Below are 25,282 nucleotides of genomic sequence, written 5' to 3' on the forward strand. Positions count from 1 at the left end.
GATGATTGACTTTGGTCCGTGTGTACAATTAAGAATTTCCATTTCTTGAGGGTGGTAGATAAAATATGATATACCTTCCTCATTTTCTGGACTTTTCTGGTCTCAATTAATTAATTAATTATAATCAATTAATTAATTAATTTTATCTTGATATAAAATACGCAGCTATATTAATTACTAATGCATAGAACAAAATTCTAATTTAAAAATGGTTTACGCATGAGGCGTTAGGTGTGACCGACCAGCGTGTTGCTATAGTACCAATAGTAGCATCTCTTTTGTTGCTATAGTATCAATTTACAAGCAGGTTCTGGTGTAAGCAGTTTAGAAAGAGGAGGACTGATTTACTTATCATGCTTACGACATATTGTGATTGAAGGGTAAGTATATGTTAATCCTTATCATCGTTATTTATTATCATCGTTATACATTATCATCTTTATACATTATCATCGTTATACATCATCATCGTTATACATTATCATCGTTATGCATTATCATCGTTATACATTATCATCGTTATACATTATCATCGTTATACATTATTATCGTTATATTATCATCGTTATACATTATCATCGTTATACATTATCATCGTTATATATTATCATCGTTATACGTTATTATCGTTATACATTATCATCGTTATACGTTATCATCGTTATACATTATCATTGTTATACATTATCATCGATATACATTATCATCGTTATACATTATTATCGCTATACATTACCATTGTTATACATTATCATCGTTATACATTATCATCGTTATACGTTATCATCGTTATGCATTGTTTAGAAATGTTATTCGAAAGTTATAATTACAGATGGACTTTTTGGTAAAAATTTTAAGTTTTAATAAATCCAGAATGTTAAAAATTGTCAATGATTTTATGATAATGAGTTTTTGCTTTTTTAATAATAAATCCCATAAACTCTGGTAATAACGAGCTACAATTAATAAATAATATGAATGCAAAATTACTAGCTTAATTAGTGCTTAGTAGTATTTTAATAAATGAAGCATTATATTAATCGTACTGCTTTTTTTTATTAATATTATTCATAAATTTATTTGGTTCTTTATGGCTTTCCATTTTAGTATAAATAACGACCTTGGCTTAATTCTAGACATACTTTGAAGTTTGGTCAATAATACACAATCCGATCCAAGTTGACCAAAAAGGGACAAAAATTGAGGTACATCAGTATACAATATACCATTACTAAAGTCCTGGCGTACAAAGATTCGACTATTTATGCTATTATTATTGTTTTTTGCTGCTTATATTGGGGAAATATGTGATTCGTCATTGAGGGCCGTTGTATAATAACAATCAAAATTTGCTTCGTAATTCAAGAACGCGTCATTTCATCCGAAATGTTCAAAAAAGAAAAAAGCACAGTATTTTTTGTGGGTCCTGTGAGCCCATCAGACATATCGAATTGTATTCTAAATACGAGGAATGTAGGCTACAGTCCTTCTGATATCAAATAATATTTAGAATAATACAAATTTTATGGCAAATGATTTAGATGTGAAATTTTTGATATTCAACAGTCCTCAAAGTAAACGTTATTTTACGTACTTCAGTGTATGTAGCTGGGAGGAAAGCCGACCATCAATTGAAAATGTTTACGTTTCGTATTAAAGATATACATTTGTTTCCAAAAAGCATCTAAATATTTTATGGTCATTTTAAGGTCGTTTAAAGAAAACAAACTTTTATCTTCAATACATGAAGTATAAATTTATGAAAACGTAGCAATATCGTACCATGAATATCATTTTAGTCCTTTGTCTACCCATAAAGCAACGACAGAGAACGCGGTATAAACAAATGAAAAAATACCAGTAGTGTTTATGTACTCAGAATTGGTAAATTCATAAAGGAAATATTGAGGGTGTTCACACACTGCAAAAATATGCAAGAAACGAACATTGCCTGGACTAATTCCCAATATCAATATCAATGCTATATATCCCTTAAGTTTGAAAACGTTCCGCTACAAGAGAACATTTATTAAATACGATATGTACGAGTCAAGTTGTAGCCGCGCCGCGCGGTTGTCACGAAAAGAATTACTGCAAATTACAAAAACGTTTTACTGCAATAAATGTATGAATAATTATACAGAAACTGTTATGGTCACTAATGACACAGGCCAAAATCACTTGTAAACGAGTTAATTTACGTATGAGCTAGACAAAAATGGAACTCCAAATTTGTTGCTTGCTAGTGACTCTAAACACCCCCTGGACAACATTTCCAAAATGGGCAAAAAAGGACACAGGGGGAAAAATGTTAATTTGCATATTTCCAAAATGGCCTCTAATGCATGCCTCAAATTTCAAAAATCATCTAATTCCTCTCATAATTAGGACTCAGAAAAAGCATAGTTTGACCTATCTTTGATATATAGTTCTTGAGTTATAGGCATAAAGGTCAAATGTCAAATTTTGGTCTCCATCACTGTGTACAGGGGTAAAAAATATCAAAATTGCTCCGATTTGCTCAAAGTGGTCTCAAATTGTTCCGTTTGGAACAACATTTTAAACAAAGAATAGTTTGCTGTGTCTCAGGTATTTATTACCTGGGTAACATCGCAAAATACGTCAAGATTAACATGATTCAATGGGCTTTGAATGTCCCTGTTGCCCAGGGAAGTAATCACGGAGGCTTTCCATAGTTACCAACTTCCACTAACTATAACATTCATTTACTTCAAGAAAGCCTTTGATTCAATCAGCAGGAAGATGCACTATGATATCCCAGAGAGCATCGAAAAGGCAATACGGACGTGTACTGTATACTAATTCGCAAAGTGTAGATGGCAACTTTTTGTATCCCTTGCTATTGACTACTGGAGTATTGCAGGGGATGTTCTAGCCCCATTCCTATTCATTGTTCTCATCGACTATTTGATGAAGATGGCTACCGAGGGGACTGCCAGTGGTGTTGAAACACACCCGCGTCGCTCCAGGCGTTATCCTGCCAAGGTTTTGAACGACTTGGATTTCGCTGATGATATTACCTAACTTGAATCTTCCATCCCGCGGGCACAGGCACAGCTGACCAGAACAGCGGCTGCAGCAGAAAGCCCGGGTCTCCGCATCAATGTACATGACCATCAACTGCAATCCTCAGCCACCACTCCAAGTATACGGAGAACCAATCAAGTATGTCACCGATTTTAAATATCTTAATTCCATGATGGGCTCTAGCACCAGTGACCTCTCCCGACGAAAGGCGCTTGCTTGGTATGCATTTTGGAATCTGGAGCATCTGTGGAGAAGTCCAACAATCACTGTTGCAACAAAAGTCAAGCTGTTTTACACCACTTGTGTTACAGTATTGCTCTACGGCTGCGAGTCCATGGGTGATATCTACTGACATGGAAAATAAGATCCAATGCTTTTGGTACATCATGTTACAGGATAATGCTGCACATCAAGCGCACTGACCATGTTAGTAATGAAAGGGTCTATACCATCACCAACACTGTGCCTCTTATCAACTCTGTCAGATCACGACAACTACGAGAAGATATGCTCTCTACGCCCCATTACATGGTAAAAGAAGACCTGGAAGGCAAAGAACATCCTACTTGTCTTATGTGCAAAAACTGTTGGGGATTTCGACAACTCTCTACTGCCAGATGCCATTGCCACTTTGGCTTCAGATCGTAGTACATGGAGAAACTTTGTAGTCGCCTGCTTCGCAGCCGAATGAATGATGATGTTGCCCAGGTAACAAAAACCCGAGATATGCCAAACTATTCTTGGTTAACATTTCTTTGAACCAAATTATATTGAAATACCAATAAGAGTTTGTCAGAATTGAAATGCACCTGTAAAATACAAGTTTTGAAAGTGGGAGGAGCTTTTCAAAATATGGCTATTAAAGTGGAACGCACTCATGACGTGTGAATGGCTCCCTGGGGCCAAATGTAATAAACTTACTGTTCACAAAGAAACAACGTGAGTTCATTGGACAACCAGGAATCCGCGGATAAGTCGCGGAACTTTGCGAAAAAAATCATTCAGTGATTTGCTTATCCGGACGATCGTGAAAATCATCAAATTCTGATTTTGGTACATTTGTCATTGTCATAGATGTGCTAACATAACCTGCAAGTGGTTAAGCCGAAAGCTGTATATTTACATGTTTTGGTGCACTTCGCGCTTAGTTCCGGCAAAGAATAATATGTGTTGAGTCTGTGTAGGCGGAAGGGGGGGGGGGTGTTTATACAGATTTTCGACCCAAGATGGGATGGGGGTGGGGGTGGTTGTAAAAATACCGCGCGATAAGGGGGTCAGACATATTCATGACCCCCCCCCCGAAGAAAATGTAATCACTCTATTCTCCACTTTATCGCAGTTTACAATTTTTTTACAGTTGCGCTGGGATCACTGAATGGGACTTTAATCAAGTCTGTACTACTGTTTTGATCATGTGGTTATCAGTTGCACTGATGATACAACTGCTGCTCGTTCTACCAGGTAAGCTATTATGATACACATTGAGTTACCTTGACATGAGGAAAAATATGACCTTTGACCCCAATTATGTGTGCACCCCTATTAATACAAATACCGTGCGTTCTATACCCACTATACACACTGAGCTTAAGGAAGTTTTACTTGACCTTTGCGCAACCCCGCAATTTCTCTGCTAGAGGTCGATGAACTTTGTATAGGGGTCAAACTACAAACTTGCTTTGATCGTGTTAAATAGTATACCAACGTATTCTTCTATTCAGAAGAAGCATAGTTTGTCCATCTATGATGTACCGTTCTCGAGTTATTGCCAAAAAGATCAAAGGCCAACATTTTACCATCACAGAAGTCAACAACGTAATAATACTACGATTTTGACGGAAGAAGTGTCAAAATATTCGGACACTTGATCAGTGTAGTTCTGTGTATTTGACAATTTTCACGTGAAAGATGTCAGTGTTTCTGTATGTTTGCGACTTAGTCATATCCCGAGTCATATCTGTAATGTGTTTTTGACCACGGTATCGTTGAGTAAAGAAATTGTTCAGGTTTCATTTTAAATAATAAAACCTATCAGACCATTGAGCAACATTGTACAATTAAGAATTGTAAGGGCTATGTAGCACATGTAGTAAAGCACTAACTGTTTCTTTATTAAGGGCGTAGCCAGGGCGGGAGCCGGGTGAGGGCAGGGGCTATTTTAACGTGCCTCCTGGCACGTTCGTGCAGTGAGAATAGAAATCCGTGCAGTGAGAATCAAAAATCCGTGCTGAAAATATTTCTATACTAGTTTCAGCCCGAAAAATGACTAATACATTAAAGAAGTTCCCCCACAAAGTAAGACTGATCTAGTCGGGAAATCCTATATCCTATATTGTATAGTTTAACCGGCAGGGGAAATCAAGCAAATATTGCCTCACAACGCCTCTGGTAACGCCCTTTCCTCCCAATTTTTCGGTCACTCGTAAGGGAAAGCCTCTGGACGAGAAAATCCGCAACAGGCGTGGGGGCAGCTCCATCTACCGGACAGAAATTGTCCAGAATTACCCTGTGCATCGTCTTTTTTAGACCGTTAAACACCTTAATTTGGGGGCAAAAATAGTGTAATTACAACAACATATCACCTTTGTTTGTGCTAAAATAGTGTAAAATGGAAAGCTTTTGCGCGCTTCGTGCACAATTGTCCCAGTAAAACAGGCCAAAAATTATGACCATCAGGAACATTTTCATCGCCGCTCACCGCTGATATGCCATCGGGGACACCAATAAAAAAGCAACTGCGCAGCCTGTATGGCATGCAGACCTGGTAACGGGGGCAGCTTGATAATCCCTCTGGCTCAATATCGGGACTTTTTATAATCAAAATTTACAATACTTATGGCCAAATTAGTATGAAAAAGGCTAAAAGCGCGGCTTTCCTCAACATGTTCAAGAAAACCTTTAAAGACTATATAATTTATTTATTTGCGATATATAAAAGCAGTCGTATAGAGGTAAATACTAAATTGAACACTTTCAACGCTAAACTAAACACTTAATGATGAGCACATCAAATCATTTGGGTATTAAACGTATATACAGGGTGAGTAAAAAAAGTGCAATAGGTCAACGAATCAATATTCACGTAAGAACCAAGTTGAACTTTCCCATTTTTTTCAAGGTTGATTTTTGTCTTCTTTCAATTCCTTTTTTCGGTTCAAACTAACTTTCCAAACTAACTTTCCAATGTGTCCAACTTATACTGGATATTTTGTAATTCAAACCACTTCAATTTGCACGCATTCCTTTCGACATTTGAAAAACCCGCCCATAAATTTGTATGTTTCTTTGATAGAGAATGAACAATTTTAAAGTAAGGGTAAATATGAAAATAACACCAAATGAAGAGCTCTGTTGCAAAAACCCTTACATCCACTTTTGGCTGAAATTGAGTTATTGGCATGACATTATAGTGTGGGGAAAAATACACAATTTGGTGGTTGTTTATAAATAAATAAAAAAATACGCCAATATGTCGAATAATAGTTGAATTCATATCCATATTGGCCACACAGCCGCGATATACCAAAATAGTGGCGTATGTCACATATTTACGACATAGTGGCGTATGTCACTGATACGCCACTATGTCATCCAAAATTAATTGCAATTAGTCATTAAACTTATACGCCAGTATGTCAAATTTTTTGAAAAATTATTCTCCATTCAAAATTGACATAGGACACGTGATACGCCAGTATGTCAAATAATAGTTGAATTCATATCCATATTGGCCACACAGCCGCGATATACCATAGTGGTGTATGTCACATATTTACGACATAGTGACGTATGTCACTGATACGCCACTATGTCGTCCAAAACACGGGGAATGTTGTACACAATAATTCCATTGAGTGAGATACGCAAAACCTAATTAGTGATAATACTTAATTAATTAATTATGAAACTGATCTTATCTCATTTTGTCAAAAATGGCTGATAGACCGGTATGTCGTCCGAGCGACGGTTTATTTCACTTTTGGGAAATCTTAGGGAATTTCCAAAAATCTGAACTTATGATATAAAATTTTTTGTTGTTGATGTATAATAGTAGCCTAGAATGTTCTTTAACTATTAAAACCAAAATGAACTGTCTTGGGGTCACTATGTTTGAAAAAAAATCATTGTAATTAATGAAAGCTGTAGCTTCGGAACCCGGTGTTGTCACTTCCTATTCAAAGGCGTAACGCATGATCGTTCCCAAAGTCTAAAATACCCCCCTCCCTATTTTGCGTGGTTTCAAGAACATTTTTAGCATTTGTTACCCATATTTTAGACAAAAACGGGTACAAGTTAGCCTTAAAAAATACCCCTATTTTTGGCATTTCAAGTACACTTTCACAAAAGCACCCCTTTTTAACATTTTAAGAATACACACAAAAAGGCCTGTTCTGATTCATTTTCTTTTCCGAGGAGACCTCTGTTGTCCTTTCCTTTTGAGGAAACAAATAACAGAAAAGTATGTACAAATACACCCAATTTGATGCATCATGTCGTTGATACGATACAGTTATCTACAGTGTATACTTCAAGCAACAAGCCATGCATCATTCATGATTTTCCATGATGAGTATTTCAACATTCTCATAATTCAGAAAATTATACCCTATTTGTTAATTTCGAGTACACCGTCGTCAAAAATAACCCTATTTTTTAAACATCGTTTAAAAATAACCCATGTTCCCCCCAAATTGGGAACGATCATGCATACACATAGTCAATGTTAAGAGACAACACCGGGCTTCGGAAATGATCAAAAATGTCATTTTGCCGGATTTAATTAAAAATTCATAATTAAAAAAGTAAATGAGATATTTCGATTTTTCTTTTTGATTTTGAGAGCATTAGTTAAGTTACATAAAGTAGTGCAAACAAATGGGCTCAAATCTGATTGCAAAGGTGGTTTCTAGAAAAGGGGTAGATTTATTTTGTTGCAAAAGGCCTTACATCCACAAAAGGCGCGATATAAAGGAAATAATAAAATAAATAGGAAGGCTTGAAAATTGTACCAAACCTATTCTTTTAGTTTCTATTCATCACCACTTTATCCAAACCCAAATTGAATCAAATCGAACAAGTAATACTTGCACAATTAAAAAAAGCTGTTTTCCTCAAAAAGTCAAAAAGTGGATGGGGCTTTTGCAACAAAGCTCTTCAAATAAAAGTAATATTTCCTCTACTTATGGTTAAATACCACTAATTATGTATTACACGGGTTTCAATGGGAAAATGGCTAATTTCGGGTGGAATTTTCTCATATTCACCGTTAAATGCCACTAATATCAGGTGAAACTATATGATTTAGATGCCAAATGATCAAAATTCAACATAGGTTGACCTGAGACATTTCTTGTTTTAACGCACTGAACCGTAAACACCTTAAATGACAGTGCGCCCTCGAAGCTGAAAGTTACAATATGGTAGGGCGAATATTTACTATAAACCGAAGCCGTGCCTATGAATTTTGGTACAGCGTGTCCCAAAAGTAACTTAACATTGTGAATTGGCCATATCTCAAATATTTCCTACTTCATACCAAAATGGAGAACATATTCATATAGATTGATCTTTTAGAATTATTCTGATACCAAAACAGCATTATTGATGACCCTTTGACCTTACTGTGCGACTGTACATATGTGTGTATCAAACCCACAAAAGCAAGCTCATGTGTTCTTTGTTCAAGAACATGAATGATGTGCTTCCCTGAACAATAGAGTTGGTTCACTCACTGCGCACGCTACATTTAGGTATGAACATTCATGGATTATATGGCTTAGCGTAAGCGTGACTGCTGTTTTAGATTATAATTAGGATATATTGACAATATTAAACTTTACTTTAAAACAGTTGAAGTGAAGATGAATTTCCTATAGATCAACGGATTCAGGTTGTATGGTTCTTTGCCGAGACAAAGTCGGACAAACTCACTGAAGCAATGTTAAGGGAACAGTTTAATGTAAATTATGCACTACCCAGCCGAAATACAATCCAGCAACTAGTGCTGAAATTCGGGCAGGACGTAGAAGAACAGGAAGATCGGCTACAAACATTGATGTCATACGAAGAGCGGTGGCGAAAAGCCCAAGGTGATCAGTACGTCGACTTTCAATGGAGAACAACGTACCGCGTACAACTGTTCATCGAATCCTCAGAAAAGATCTTAAGTAGTTTCCATATAAAACCCAGATAAAACAGAAAATGAAGATTACGCATTAAAAACAAACAAACAAACAAACAATCAAACAAACATAGCCAAATTAAACAAAACAGATTTTAAAATGATAACACGTTATATCGTGTTCACGTCTCAAATGACGAGACTTATTTTGCGTTTATAAAAGTGGGTTTTACGGTACGGTAGATATCCATTAATTTCATGCCAAAGGGTCATGACCACATAGGCATGTTTGGTATCATAACATTTCTAAAAGGATTATATACATACTGTGCAATTTTTGTAACAACACTATTAACCCAACGCAAGTTATGGCAAATTCACAATGTTAAGGGACTTTTGGGACACCCGGTACTATTAAAACAATGTCATATAATGAGAGAAAATGTACCATTTTGAAGCATCAAACCCTAAAAAGGACTTTTTTGACTATATAACTTGATCAATTTCAGCGATTTTAATGCAGTCTTTTCAGATGCCATGAAAACAAATAGTTACTCGTCGTATTTCAATGTATCGCCCAGGCCTATTAGTGGTATTTAACCTTATACAAGACCAGGGACAATAAAACTTGGGGTGCTCCATTCTACTTCAGTGCCAATGAGGTTAAGAAAATGGTTATAAAATGAAGATAGATTCTTTGCACTATTGCACTTTTTTACTCTCCTGTATATTGCTTGTAAAAAATAAACACCTTGTTTATGGACTGAACATCTTAGTGTTTTAAGTTGAGCACTATAGACATTTAGTTCATGAAGAGTGTGTTTAATCTTTTGTAATGAAATTTATATGCAACTTTGTTATGCAATTTGCCGACAACTTATGCACCTTTGCATCACTTAAATTGCAGAAATCTTATCACATTTTGAGAGCTTTACGCTACTGTGCGACAGGTTAACAGATGGTAGGGACACGTGTGTGTTTCATTCAACATTTAATAAAGAGGTTCTGTGTACTGTTATGGAGTTATCAAAAATGATAATTCAATTAAATGGAATGTCATTTTAACTGAAACCTACCCTTCGCAGTAAATCAACAGATATTAATTTCGTGCAATTGTAGGCACCTGTGTGCATTTTATGCATTTTTGCAGAGTTTGTATTCATTTTTGCATATCAATACCATCAATACCAGAAACTTAATGACATTAATGATCCTAGAGTGTGTACTTTCATGGAGCTGTAGGTAATTAAAAATAATGACAAGTCAATTAAATGAATTAGTGAAATGCATTAGTGAACCAGGCATGTATCAATTTTCAACTTTAAGTGCATACCATTAGATTGATAAACTTTACTTCGAGGACTGCTAAATGTCAAAAATATCAGTTTAATAATTTGTCATAAAATTTGTATTATATCGCAAATTTCAAAAATTCAAATTATTTGATATAAGTTAAGGCTATTCCTCGTATTCAGAATGCAATTTGGTATATCTGAGTGATGTGCTCTCAGCTCTCAGCCCTTAACGTCAAAAATGAGTCAGTAAAATGCGTGATTTTAACGCGTGATTTGTAAAGTTTACAGAACTCGAGGGAGACAACCCCTCTGCCAGCAACCCCTTCCCCTCAAGCTTGTCTCCGCTAGCTGATCTTTCAGATTTTACGTTTACTAACGTGCAGTGACTTTTTTCTTCTAAAATAGCCCCTGGGTGAGGGGCAAGTAAAAAACAACAACGACCATACAGTCCACTTTGTCAGCGTGGCGAGCGATAAAAATAGGTTCTTTAAATGCTTTCTTGGTTAAAAAAGTCTAAATGTTTTAGAAAAGATTCATTTTTGAAAAAATATGTTAACTTTTTCAAAATCAGCCCCAAAATAAAACATGGCTACGTCTCTGGTCTTTGTCATTATTCATGCAAGGTCTACCATTTTAATAAAGTCAGAGCTTGGGTTTAATTATCCAATTATGTTTTCAAGCAGAAAGACAAGAAAGCACTTCAAGAGCACTTAAAATGCCTTTTCCAGTCACGTATGCTATTTTCCTATAATTACCTCTCCCCTCATCATACTAATAATAGTTGTAGTGAAAGATATCCTAGCAACATAACAAAGTTTTCTTTAAGAGTAAAATTATATTGTCTATAACAGATATAATATTAATCAGTGGGCAACTGCACTTTTTGCCAGGAAAATACCATTGATTGCAAAAGGTGTATTCAGATATAAAGGGTTCAAAAGAAATACCCCCCCTAAAATTACAAAACATTTCTTTGCATAACTTGACATACATTTGGTTGATTTGAAAAATTTAAAAACCTGTGAATAGAGGAATTTGTTTGCTACCCTCTCAATTTTCTTTTTTCCGAAAATTATTTTTGTTGGTCAAAAATTATCACATTTTCCAAAAATGATGCTTTCAGAAAAAGTTGCACTTTTCAACATCCTATACATGTAGTGTACAAAACGTTCTCGATATCAACGTGATCAATGTTTTGAATGATTTAATTGTTAGTTTATTTTCTTAAATTTTATGTATCCAATTACTCAGTCACCCATGCATCATCTTTCAGTATAAAACAATGATTCATTGACATGAATTTGGACATGAATGGGATTTTCAGTCGGTGTTTCAAATTGGTAAAATCACTATAGGACTGTAGGATAAGGTTTGTAGTGTGATGCTTATTTCTTTCGTTGGCTAGAAGAGATGAACATTTTATATGCAAATGGTAGACTGAAACAATTGCAAAGATCTATAGCAACGGCTCTCTTGAATAAAGGCGTACATGAAAAGAAGAAATGACCAACAGAGATTGGAGGTTGAAAGTCAGCATCCAGCCAATTAATTGCATGCAGCCAATATCTTGGGGCCATATCATGACTGTTACACATTTATCCAAGAAAGCCATCATTTTAAATCAAAATGCAAGATGCTTCAACCGACCCAATACAGGTAAATGTTCACGATTTTGGTCAAATGTATGCGTGGAGAGCTCATTTCTCTTTCCTAGTGATTTTACCATTTTTGAAACAACTACTGATTAAAAACTTCAAAGAAAATCTCATTTTACGTCAAAATTAAGTTCAACAAATCTTTGTTTTGCACTGAATTATGGTTGCATGGGTGCCTGAAGGTTCAGAGACAGAAAGGTGAAGGAAAAAAAATAAGAATTAGATCAACCTTAACATTAATATCGAGAACGTTTTGCACATAATGTCGTAAAGTGCAACTTTTTCTGAAAGCATCATTTTTGGAAAATGTGATTATTGTTGACCAAAAATATTGTTTTTGCAAATGAAACAACTTTGGGAGGGTTTCAGAACGATTTCTCTATTCACAGCTTTTTGAATTTTTCAAATCAACAAAATGTAGGTCTAGTTATGCAAAGTAATGTTTGGTAATTTTAGGGGGGAGTTATTTCTTTTGAACCCTGTATATTAACATTATAAAACCGTTTCCCCTCAGGGGCGAAATGGCGATGGCAAAAAAAATGGAGAAGAACAGAAACTCAACGGAACGGAAAAACAATATTGCAGTATAAAATGCATGTTGTGTGGGCGCCATTGCATGGTGTCAAGATATTCGCTATATATTCAGATAAAAATGATGTTTAAAATATTTAAAAAAAATGCTGACAAGTTTTGATCCACCCAGTTTAGAAGGCAAAATAATTGTGATGTCACTGTGTTGTGGTTAAGGGAGCGAAAATGGGCGTATTCAATCAGAGGATGGGGATATGCAACAATAAATACCAGATGCCCTAATATAAATTATTGATCTATTCCTACTCCATGACCTGAATAGCTCCCTGGACGGAGGTATAGGGAAGTCCGAGGGGTTTTGCTGTCCCGGGTTGTCATGACTTCTATTGAAACTTAATTACGTGTATGAATTTTCTTGTCCATTTTCAGAATGTATGGCTCAAATTCAAGCACGTCAGACTTGTGAAGTTGGTCAAGTCAAAGATCAAAGCCGTGTTTCGCGATGGGCTGTGTCTTCTAAAGATCCTTGTCAATGCACAAGCGTCAGGATTGGAGGCTTCAATGCATACACACCTGGTCAACTGTTTGAGCCATTGATCGGTGACGACATTGACAAGATCAGAGACCACTACCATGTGAATTGTAATAGTAAGGTCTTTTGTTTATTTTCGATACTGATTGTTGTTTGGTATTCAACTTTAAAAAATTGTACAGTGCATTGGGTTTCACTTTTTATTTTAGTCCCTGTGATTCTTTTGCTGTTAGATCTCTAATAATGTCACGCCAAATGCGCATGTCGTTAATGCGCACTTCACGGCTTTCAAATGCGCAGAAACGATGATCACTAAACGATGTTCACATCAGCGTGCCGTTAAAAAGTTTTGGCAAAAACCCGAAAAATCGTCAGAGCACTATCACAGTCAAATAAACATGACAAATATACTGGCATCGGTTAGTCCTTTCTCGTTACCCAGAGGGTTAGAGCAAATATTGTACCGTTCAAAAAGGATTGCCAAGAAAGAATTTCCTGAAAGACGTAAACGTTTGTAGAAATTGGCCAGTTGTGCCAGCTTGGCGTAGATTGGGGATGGGGTAGTGTGAGCCTGAGTCATAATCCTCTCCTATCATGCCTATTATGGGTCCTTGTCGAGTTCCTACGGGAAGATCATTTAAAACAAGCAAAACAGAACAATTTACGGGAGAAAAATTGATTTTGAAGGACAGCAGATTGAGTATATCTAGCATGTGATACATCATTTTAAAGTTTGTAATTTCAGTATGTTAAATATGATAAAATCTCACAAATTAAATGTTGCTACTTTGTCCGGGGTTACGTGGGAACAGATCACAAATATACCAGTAATTTCGTTTTTGCGACCCTTTATTTTAACAGAACAATTACCCTGCTGTGAAATATCGGGGAAATATGCGAAGCATTTTATGGTATGAGATGTGTTATCCACCAATCACCCCAAATGACAATATATTTTAACCCTAACACGCCCAGGTACTACAAAATACAACTTGATGCGTGTATCCCACGTAGTGTGATGACGCAATCGCCCTAAGTGATATCGGACACGGTTTCGCTGGCCAGCGAAGCCCAAGACCCGTGCTTGGCATGCGAGGGGTCTCGGGTTCGAATCCCATCCAGAGCAAACAACTTCTTTCTGTGTTTTCTCTCTTTATTCATTCCTCCTTTCCCTTCCCGTCGCCAAAAAGCCCACGGGGCGTTAGGGTTAATACGCTTTATATTTGTTCTTATCCTCTTTGTAGATGTTGACGAGTGCCTGACTAATCCATGTGACCCTTACGCATCTTGTAGCAACACCCCTAGCAGTTTCGATTGTACCTGTAATGTAGGATACAGTGGCGATGGATTTAGCTGTAGCGGTAGATGTTATGAAAATACTATTTATATAATTGGAAATTTAACCGTAAATACGACTAATAAATAGGACGTCCGGAATTTTGATGACATGTTGCAGCTCGTGCCAACGTGTTGTGTCCTTGGGCAAGGCACTTTATTCTCATTGCCTACTGAGGGATTGGGGTTGGGTTGAATTGGATGTTTGTATAGTTGTTTGTTTCAATGTTGCAATATTGGCGCTGATTAAGCTGCTGCCTGCAAATTGCATTGTGTCTGTTTAGTTGTGTTTAATGTACAAAAATTATTCTAATAATTTGACCTGCGGGTCACCATTAGAGTTTGAAATAAAACCTTCCTACCTTCCTTTGTGTAAGCGAAAGACTAGTTTTGTTTGTTCTTTTTTATTTTATTGGGCCTTGATTTTTATCCGATATTAATTAGTAGCTTGATTCCCTGCTCGGATCTACGTAAAGGTTCGATTTGCAAAAACAGTCTTTGCTTGAATGATGAATAAATTTTTTTTTAAATACCCGTACATATCAGTACATCAAGCCTGCTCTCTACTAATCACAAATGATTTTGTTAATATTGGTTTTTATCCTCTTTCCAGACGTTGATGAGTGCCTGAATAGTCCCTGTGATTCTGATGCCGTTTGTAGCAACAACAATGGCAGTTTTGAATGTAATTGTAATGCAGGATTCAGTGGAGATGGATATAGCTGTAGCGGTAAATATTACAAAAATTAATGTTTTGCCCTACTCAGAGCCGGATTTACCATTGGGCCAAAATAGGGTAATAAATGCAAAATTTTGAGCACTTCGCGCGCACTACCCCACTATATAACAACACTCACCTTCATTGTGGTTTAAAATATTCTGAATTGAAATTTGTTTGCGCATCCCACGCATATAATGCTCCCGCCACCACTTTCAATCTTATAGGCCTACCTAAGCCAAAACTTGGCCACTTGCGTGCCACATGCCTTCCTCACGGTGAGTTTGGGGCCTCCAAATTTTGGCCTGGCCCAGGGCCCCCAAAAAGGTAAATCCGACCCTGGCCCTACTAGTCTTTGTGACTATCACGCAAGTTATAGTCCTGGCAGTTTCGATGCAAGATTCAATGCAGGATTCAGTGGCGATGGATTTAAATAATAATATTCATATATTTAGGTTGAACATATAACCGTTAATACGACTAATAAATAGCTTGTCCTTTTTTTATTCTCGATATTAATGGGCGTTCAGTGTCAGTTGTGACTATAGTCTCCTTGAATGATGTTTAATAAACTTGATACCGACTTAAACAGACTCTTCCCTATACCAGGAGACACACGAAGTCTTGCAAAAGATTCTTCGTCAAGTATTGTTAAGAAAAACATTAATATTCCCAGTGTATTTTCTACTTTAACATGTTGGTTAATAATTATTGGCCTTTGTCCTCTTTTTATACGTTGATGAGTGCATGACTTTATTAGTCCATGTGATTCTCTTTGATCCTCTTTGCAGACGTTGATGAGTGCCTGAATAATCCCTGTGATTCTAATGCAGTATGCAGCAACAACAATGGCAGTTTTGAATGTACCTGCAATGAAGGGTTCAGTGGCGATGGATATAGCTGTAGCGGTAAATGTTACGAAAATAATATTTATTTGACTGTAAATACGACTGATAAATAACACTTAGTGAAAGACTAGTTTCGTTTGTTCTTTCATGATGCAGTCATGTCTACAGTAGAATTCATCTCGACCTTTGCAGGACTTAACCCCATTAAAAGCTATTAAACCAAGATAACACTCATTGAAACAGCTCAACTGATTAAATCGGATCTTCTCTGGTTGTGCACAAGTGACTGTTTTCATGTGCGATATCGCAATAAAGCTGGTATTCATAGCTTCAGTTGGGTAACCGATTATAAAGGAAACGAAAGGAAACAATGTTATGTGTGGCTTTGTTCACGAAATCAGACAATGTCGTGCTTTTTGTAAACCAGCATTCTTGAAAATGAGCAACATAATGATTTTTGACTTAACACGGTTTAGAAATAATTTCTTCATATTTTTGGTGTTATCTGTCGTTTACATGTCCTTCCTAAAACACAAAAGTACGACCCTCTCCAAACACCTAAATTAGCTAAAAATTTAGGACATGTTACAAAACTTTATTTTCTAGAACCTATTTAGAATAATTTAAATGTAGCTTTTACCGGTTTTTTGTGGCATCCTTCAGAAGTGAGCGGTCCGATACCAATATTTTCGGTCAAATCTCCATTCAAATAACACGGGGAGTTGGCTAGCTATGCCTTGCCCTCACTCATATTTTACAAAAGTACGACCATTTCTGAACATCTAACCTAGCTGTAATTTTAGGTCATGTTAGAGAAATATATTTGCTAGAAGTTTTGGAGAATAAATAAAATATTGGCTGGTTATTTTTCACACAGTGATGTTAACTAGGCAAGTGTCCATTCTCCCAACATACATCATTTGTAGGGGTCACGCGTCAATGGTGAGAGCACTGTGTATTGTGTATAGGTAAACGGACAGTAACTGCAGTATGTACACGATGTTTTTCCGATATTCATTAATATAAGCGTTCATTGACAGCTGCAAATCTTCGTTCATACTTGAAGGCATTTGTAAATCCCAGAGAGTATTTTACGCCATTTTCACGCACAAGCTTGATACCCTCTTTAAAAAAATAATATACATCCCCTAATAAAGGTTGAGCTTGCAAGAAAAAGTCTTTGCTTGAATGAAAAACCTAAAATATCCGTACATCAGTACATCAAGCCTGTTCACTAATTCAAGGGTTGAGAGCAAGAACCCTTAACTGTTTTCTGGTTCTCATCCATCGAAATGATGGTGTTAATATTGGTTTTTATCCTCTTTTCAGACGTTGATGAGTGCCTGAATAGTCCATGTGATTCTAATGCAGTTTGTAGCAACAACAATGGCAGTTTTGAATGTACCTGTCATGTAGGATTCGTTTGGGATGGATATAGCTGTATCGGTAAATATTACAAAAATATATGTTTTTGCCCTAGTCTTTGTCACTATCACGCAGCTTATAGCAACAATCCTGACATTTTCGATTGTACCTGTAATGTAGGTAATTGGCGATAAAACTGTAGCGGTAGATTTTATGAAAATGCATGTATGATATCAGTGTGACTCGTGTTTATCATTAATACCCCTACCCGAAGCCACGTGTGGGACTTGCAAATATATTGAAGAAATCGTAAAACAAATTACGTCAGTGTTCTCCACTTCATACAGATTGATTAACATTGGTCTTTATCCTCTTTCTAGATGTTGACGAGTGCCCGACTAGTCCATGTGACCCTAACGCAGCTTGTAGCAACACCAATGGCAGTTTCGATTGTACCTGTAATGCAGGATTCATTGGCGATGGATTAAACTGTACCGGTAAACTTTATAAAAATAAACAATTTTTATGTATGTTGAAAATATAACTGTAATTATGACTTGGAAATTGCACTTTAAGGTCTTTGGATGACTAGCCGCAGCTTTGTTTTCAACACATGTATATGCGAAACGGACTTACGACTAGTTTTATTTGTCCATTTCCTGGTTGTTGTTTTTTCATTCTCGATATTAATGGGCGTTCTGATTGAATGATGTTTAATAAAGTTGATACCGACTTAAACTTGATACAGACTCTTCCCTTATCCGGGGACACCAAAAGTCGTGCAAAAGATTCTTTGTCAAGCATGGTTTATAAAAATATTGATATAGCCAAGGGCGGAGCTACGTCATGCCGGTGAAAATAATCAAATCCCATGAAAAGCAAATCAATTATAAAGGCCACTGCGCATTGCGCCTACTGCGCATCGCGTACGTGACGCCTACGTTGAGTGCGTGCATGGAATGTTTGTATTTTGACTCATTTGTTGCTAGGGATTTTAGCTCAATTTGTTGCTAAGCACCCGGATGTCCGCACCCGCCTATTCCCAGAGTGTTTTATACTTCAACAATATTGGCCATTGTCCTCTTTTTATACGTTGATGAGTGCATGACTATTAGTCCTTTGGTTTCATTTTATCCTCTTTCCAGACGTTGATGAGTGCCTGAATAGTCCCTGTGATTCTAGTGCAGTTTGTAGCAACAACAATGGTAGTTTTGATTGTACCTGTAATGTAGGATTTAGTGGCGATGGATATAGCTGTAGCGGTAAATGTTATGAAATAATATTTATTGAATTAGTTATAGCTGTAAACACGACAAAGACCTGAAAACTTTGGATGACTTGTCGTAACTTTGTCATCAACACTTTGTTAAGTGAAAGACTAGCCTCATCTGTTGTTTTTTTACATGATATTTTTCTGATATTATTTAATATAGGCGTTCATTGCCAGCTGCATATCATCGTTCATACTTGAAGGCATATGTAAATCCCTGAGATTGTACTTCACCTTCACGCACAAGGTTGATACCCTCTTTGAAAAAATTCCCTTCTTGGTGCCACGTAAAGGTTGGACTTGCAAATATCCTTAAAAACCCGTACAACAGGGCTGTTCTCTAGCTCCTTCCTCGGTCTACTTCACACAAATGGTTTTGTTAATATTGGTTTCTATCCTCTTTGCAGACGTTGATGAGTGCCAGAATAGTCCATGTGGTTCTAATGCAGTTTGTAGCAACAACAATGGCAGTTTTGATTGTACCTGTAATGCAGGATTCAGTGGCGATGGATATAGCTGTAACGGTAATGCTATGAAAATAATATTTATGTATTATTAATTATTACCGTAACCACGACTAACAAATAGAACTTCGAGAAAACCTAAAATCATTATTCTCTGCTTCATACAAAGTAGTTAATATTGTTTTTGTCCTCTTTCTAGACGTTGATGAGTGCATGCCTATTAGTCCCTGTGGTTCTAATGCAGCTTGTAGCAACAACCAGGGCAGTTTCGAGTGTATTTGTAATGAAGGATTCAGTGGGGATGGATTTAGCTGTATAGGTAAATTTATGAAAATAATTTTATGTAGTGTGAATATATAGTAATATTTGTTAAGGAGGACCCCTCTCTCAATGTGTTTCAAAACGCACCCTGCAAAAATCAAGGTTTTAGGTTTGTATTTGTGACCAAAACTGACGGTGAAACTAAAATTTTGTGGAAAAAAACCCAATTCTACTTTTTATGGAAATATTATAATATGGCTTTATAGTCATGCGGTAGCGATGACCAGTAAGTTTAAAAATAAATACATTACTGTTAAAGAAGACTAAAATATGTCACATTGCAAGAAACATTAATAAACTTAAGATCTGATATTTTTCACTACATACAAAATATTACTAAAACCATGCAGAATGATACAATGAATTCCCCAGTTTGCATATTTTGAGACTCATTTATCATAAAAGTCCATAACACCAATGCAACATTTAATTATTATCTTTGCAAAAAAATAATTCATTATCAATTTCACCCGGTATTTCATAACCAAAATGGCAAATATTGGCAAATTCTGAATATCCATTTTTTGGCCCTCACCGCCTATCAAAAGATTCTTATCCAAATATTAAAATGGCTTTGTACCATATATGCCTATCGCGGATACCGTAATTCTCCACTGTCGTATATTGCACATAATTCACAAACTTTAATGCTTCTCGGACCTAAAGATTATAAGGGACTTGTTCTATTCATACTTGCATCTACCGGCATTTATCGACGTCGCCCGATGGTAGCATTTCGATTCATGATGCAGTCATGTCTACAGTAGAATTCATCTCGACCTTTGCAGGACTTAAACCCAATTAAAACCTATTAAACCAAGATAACACTCATTAAAACAGCTCAACTGATTAAATCGGATCTTCTCTGGTTGTGCACAAGTGTCTGTTTTACATGTGCGATATCGCAATAAAGCTGGTATTATAGCTTCAGTTGGGTAACCGATTATAAAGGAAACGAAAGGAAACAATGGTATGTGTACCTTTGTTCACGAAATGAGACAATGGCCTGCTTTTTTGTAAACCAGCATTCTTGAAAATGAGCAACATAATGATTGTTGACTTAACACGGTTTGGAAATAATTTCTTCATATTTTTGGTGTTATCTGTCGTTTACATATCCTTCCTAAAACACAAAAGTGCGACCCTCTCCAAACACCTAAATTAGCTACAAATTTAGGACATGTTACAAAACTATATTGTCTAGAATTTCAGAAGAGTACTTTTAATATTGGCCGGTTATTTTTCACACAGCGACGTTAACAAGGTAATGTACTATTACCTATAACATTAACTAAAACACCAAAGTACGCATATTTCCAAACATCTAAATTAGCTAAAAATTTAGGACATGTTACAAAACTATATTTTCTAGAACTTTAGAAGAGTACTTTTAATATTGGCCGGTTATTTTTCACACAGCGACGTTAACTAGGCATATCCCCATACTTTTAACGTAGGGCTATTTGTAGAGGTCACGCGTCAATGGGAAAGAGCACTGTGTATTGTGTATAGGAAAACGGACAGTAACTGCAGTATGTATGCTTCTTGCATGAAGAAATAAAACGAGTGTGTGAAGCATGCACGATAGGATAACATCGTCACACGTCTGCAGTTACTCGTAGGTACTAGCTAAATACCATTCTGAACCAAGCACATGTTCCTCAAACATAGTCCAAAGGTCCCGTTTTAACATATTTAACCATGCCTTTCACTTCAGATGAATGCTATTCAGATCCCAAGGCTACAGACTATCGTGGTACAATAGCCACTACTAGAACGGGCAAAACATGTCAGAAGTGGACAGCACAGGAGCCGCACAATCAGACCAAAACGCCAGAAAACTTTCCCGGAACCGGGCTAGGAGATCACAATTACTGCAGAAATCCTGATCTTGACCCAAGCGGTACCTGGTGTTTCACTACTGACAGTGAAACACGTTGGGAGTATTGCAACATAGGTTCTCCGCGAACCTGCACGCGGTGGTAAGTATAGCTATGACTTATCAATATAGAGGCCATACAGCTAGTGATATTTTTCCAGCTTTTACCAAAAATACAATTTTTACATGAATGCATGACTATTTGTCCCTGTGATTTTGAAAAAACCATTTATCCGAAATGGAAAGTACATTATTAAGATGACTGTTTGGATTAAAAAGGTCAATCACAACATATTTCTATGACATCATTTTTAGTAATTTCTTGCATTGCCAAAGTTTGTATTACACTTTATATTATTATCTATGCAAGACTTCTTCAATTTTGAGCTATAAGGAGAGTTCAAAGAGAAGGCAGTTTCCATAGCAACGGCCATTTACACTCATTTTTGTCAGTTTTACTGGTGAATGTTCTCAATTTTACCGAAAAAGTGGTTATAAAAATGAGTATAAATGGCCGAATTCAAATACAAGGCAGTTTCCATCGCAACGGTCAGTTACACCCATTTTGTTTTACTAAATTTGCTCAGTTTTACTCAAATTTTTCCTATAAAATGAGTATAAATGGCCATTGCCATGGAAACGTTCAAAATTATCCAAAATGTAATAAATGTTACCACATTGAAGGACGAATGTTGCTAAATAAATGTTTTAAATGTGCTTTAAAAAAAATTCTGGAACAATTGCTAGTATCTCGGTACTTTCCCGTGGACTCAAATTTGGTATCATCTGTACATCGCTCGATTATTTTGAGCTTCGAACAGACACAATTCGTCGTCCGTATTCCATAGTGGCGTATAGTGTGGCGCCGCGAATAAACAACTTTTCGAGAAAATCGGGTTTGAAGAAATGCCAATTTAAAATCGAGTTGTGTAAATCAGACATTCATTATATTTTGTAAATGATGTGAAATTTCTGTAGTAAACTAAATAGATTTTATTGTTATATATTTTTCAAAAGAAATAAATACATACTATTGCTGGCAAACTGACAATAAAACTATACGTCACTATGGAAAACGAACAAAACGCAATACCCTAACCTTACGTTAACCGTACGCCACCTCGGTCGCCGTGTAATCCCTATGGCGTTACTTTTCGTCGTTCGTATGTCATAGTGGCGTACGCGTATCGGACCTATACGCCACTATGACATACGATGTTTTTCATTTTTGCCGATATTTCATAATTATAAAATGTGTATAAAAAGTGGCGTATGGTCGATACGCCACTATGGAATACGAAAAATGTCACTTTGTAACTATACGCCACATTTAATTAATTAATTACTAATTAATTAGCTAATTATGACTGATGAGACTTAGAAAAATGAAAGAGAACATCATTAAAAACATATGTGCCAATTTTCAAAAAATGACCAAAATCACTATACGCCACTATGGAATACAGCCGACGAATTATGCACCATTGCCCACGTCGCAGCAACTCTCTATCACATTTGCAACCCAAGGGCATTACTAATTTTCGAGCTTGCAGGCCTTATCAATTGTTTTGACAAACAACAGCGCTATCAAATACATGCAAAATTCGTTGTGATTTTCTCATACCTACGAAGTCCATAGGACTTGAAAACACTGCTTTGTATTAAACTGCACAAAATCATTTAAGCCATAGACCTTTTCAAACCGATTCATTCCGGTTAAAGCCGAAACATGAAATATTTTCCCCGATCGCGGGCGCATAAAAAAGTACCTCTCTTTAGCAACATGTACAGTGCGAAGTTCAAATGTATAACAGGCATCATAACCACGACGAACTATCGGTCAATTATGGATGAGGGAGGTACTTTTGTTTATGTTGCTAATGCGAAATTTTAAGTGCCAAAAATGACGAACATTGTCACTTTTTATTCCATTACGGTCATATTATGAAGTATCAAATAGCGCAAGTGTTAATTAAATACCTGCTGAAAATATTTCTCGCGATGACCCATGTTGATTTTGGCCAAGTAAGTTGTATTGTCACGCAAAGTGGTACCGTGATTCATCACAACAATGTGACAACTGTTGTCCGCCAATTTGAACCCCCCTAGCTTGCTGAATAAATAGCACAGTTTTCCGAACTTTTCCGATTTTGATATGAAATGGTCTGTGATCGTTAACCGAGCGAGTCGCCTTTTAATGTGTCAAACTTCTGAAATACTGATGACAACGAAGTTTTTGTTATGAATCAAGAGAATGAAATCGCGAAAGTGAGTATAGTGCAAATTCAGCTTTACCTAACGGTGACATAAATGGTAGACTACCCCGTAGTCCACTTGCCCATTCTGCATATACTCTGGGTATTGTATTTGAGCTTAAAACTCTGATTTAATTAATGTGTGCATAATTGATAGATTTTCACATCTGATCTTTTTAGTCACCCTACACCCTCTGTTTGTTAGCTCCCCAAGTGGACTACTGACATTGGATTGCGGTCAGAGATGCTTAACACGGCTGTCTATGAGCTTCTATGGATGAGATTGTCGGAAATCTGGCCTACTAAAATTGGCCATGATGTAATGCATCTTTAAATGGATCTGGCTTGTGATTGGTCGCCCAGATCTCGTTATGGTTTAAATCCTCCGAGTACCTATCATTACCATTAATAACTACATGGTACACAAGTCTGCCGCCATTGTGTTGTGTAATTACATGAACGCGTCACTAAGTGCATGAGCGCGTATTGTATTTGCTTGCGGTTAAATTTGATTGATAAACAAGTGTGATTGACAGTGTGAGTGTCAGGGACTTTGCCCACTCAAAATCCCGTTTTAAAATTGGAAGTCCATAGTCTATTTTTAACCTGGAATTTCGCAATTAATAAACTTGCAGATTTTAAAATCAGAATTGTTCAGTGAAGTGCCAATACAATTATGACATTATGATAATTTATGTTGCATTCAATAATATAAGCCTACGTACACTTTACTTTTACTGTCACTAATATAATTATATAAACTTTTTCATAACAATTTTATACTAGTATATATTTTGATGTAATAAATATCAGTATAATTTCGAGTTCAACTGAATGCTTTCATCATGATTAACATTAATAACATGCTTTTATTTATCAAAAATAGACTATGGCATAGTCTACATAAATGGCAGAACAAAAAAATTGTGATTTGTGGTACAATTGTTTTGTTGAATAAACTAGATTTTGATATTTCACCCAACGTTGTGTAATGTGACTCAATTATTTGCATGGTCATGACTAACCGCCTCCCCGGGACGAACCTTTGTCAACATAATTTTTATATCGGACGATGTCGATAATTATAACGGATTTTGTTGCCTTTCTGCAGATTTGTCCGGGCAACGTTGACTTCAATACCAAGATGACTGCAACGTTTCCTATGCCCGGGACTGTTATGCTCGTATTCTACGCACCTACGCATCACTTGCCTGGACGGGATCGTCGGTTTTTAAGCAGTACTATTCTAACTATTTGGATACAAAATCAAACATACTTCCCCACTATAACATTACCCGTTACTGAAAGTTAAGAGCCGGTGTAAAAACCTCCTAAATTGAAGGTTGAACCCTTTAATGTTGTAAGAATCATTTAAAGGTCAATTTAGTGATCCCATCGAAAGTGCTAAAAAATTAAAATTGTTTAAAAATTGCTTGAAAGTGAAGGATAAGTCATCAAATTGTCATTTGGTATTTTTAAAATGAAAACTTTTGCCAAAAAAACACATAAAAAAACATTCAAACAAACAAACAAACAAACAAACAAAGTAGTATTGACAGCAGTATTGACAAACTTGAAGCCCCATTCAAATACATAGTAGCTAATTTATATGCTGTCAGTATATAAATTACAGATTCATTTAGAT

General features: G+C 36.3%; 1 protein-coding gene across 1 annotated transcript; it reads left to right on the forward strand.

Moving 5' to 3' along the window:
• LOC140169715 (uncharacterized) lies at nt 1-25,059 on the forward strand. The gene is made up of 14 exons (XM_072193012.1): nt 1-18; nt 232-380; nt 4,406-4,509; nt 13,080-13,298; nt 14,427-14,543; nt 15,131-15,247; nt 16,027-16,143; nt 17,413-17,529; nt 17,829-17,945; nt 18,594-18,710; nt 19,126-19,242; nt 19,382-19,501; nt 21,221-21,485; nt 24,749-25,059. Coding segments are annotated over exons 3-14 (1,473 nt in total). The 5' UTR covers nt 1-18; nt 232-380; nt 4,406-4,460; the 3' UTR covers nt 24,750-25,059.
• The last annotated feature ends 223 nt before the right edge of the window (nt 25,060-25,282 follow it).

This window comes from Amphiura filiformis, chromosome 14 (genome assembly GCF_039555335.1).
Source record: "Amphiura filiformis chromosome 14, Afil_fr2py, whole genome shotgun sequence".
In the NCBI taxonomy this organism is placed as follows: Eukaryota; Metazoa; Echinodermata; class Ophiuroidea; order Amphilepidida; family Amphiuridae; genus Amphiura; species Amphiura filiformis.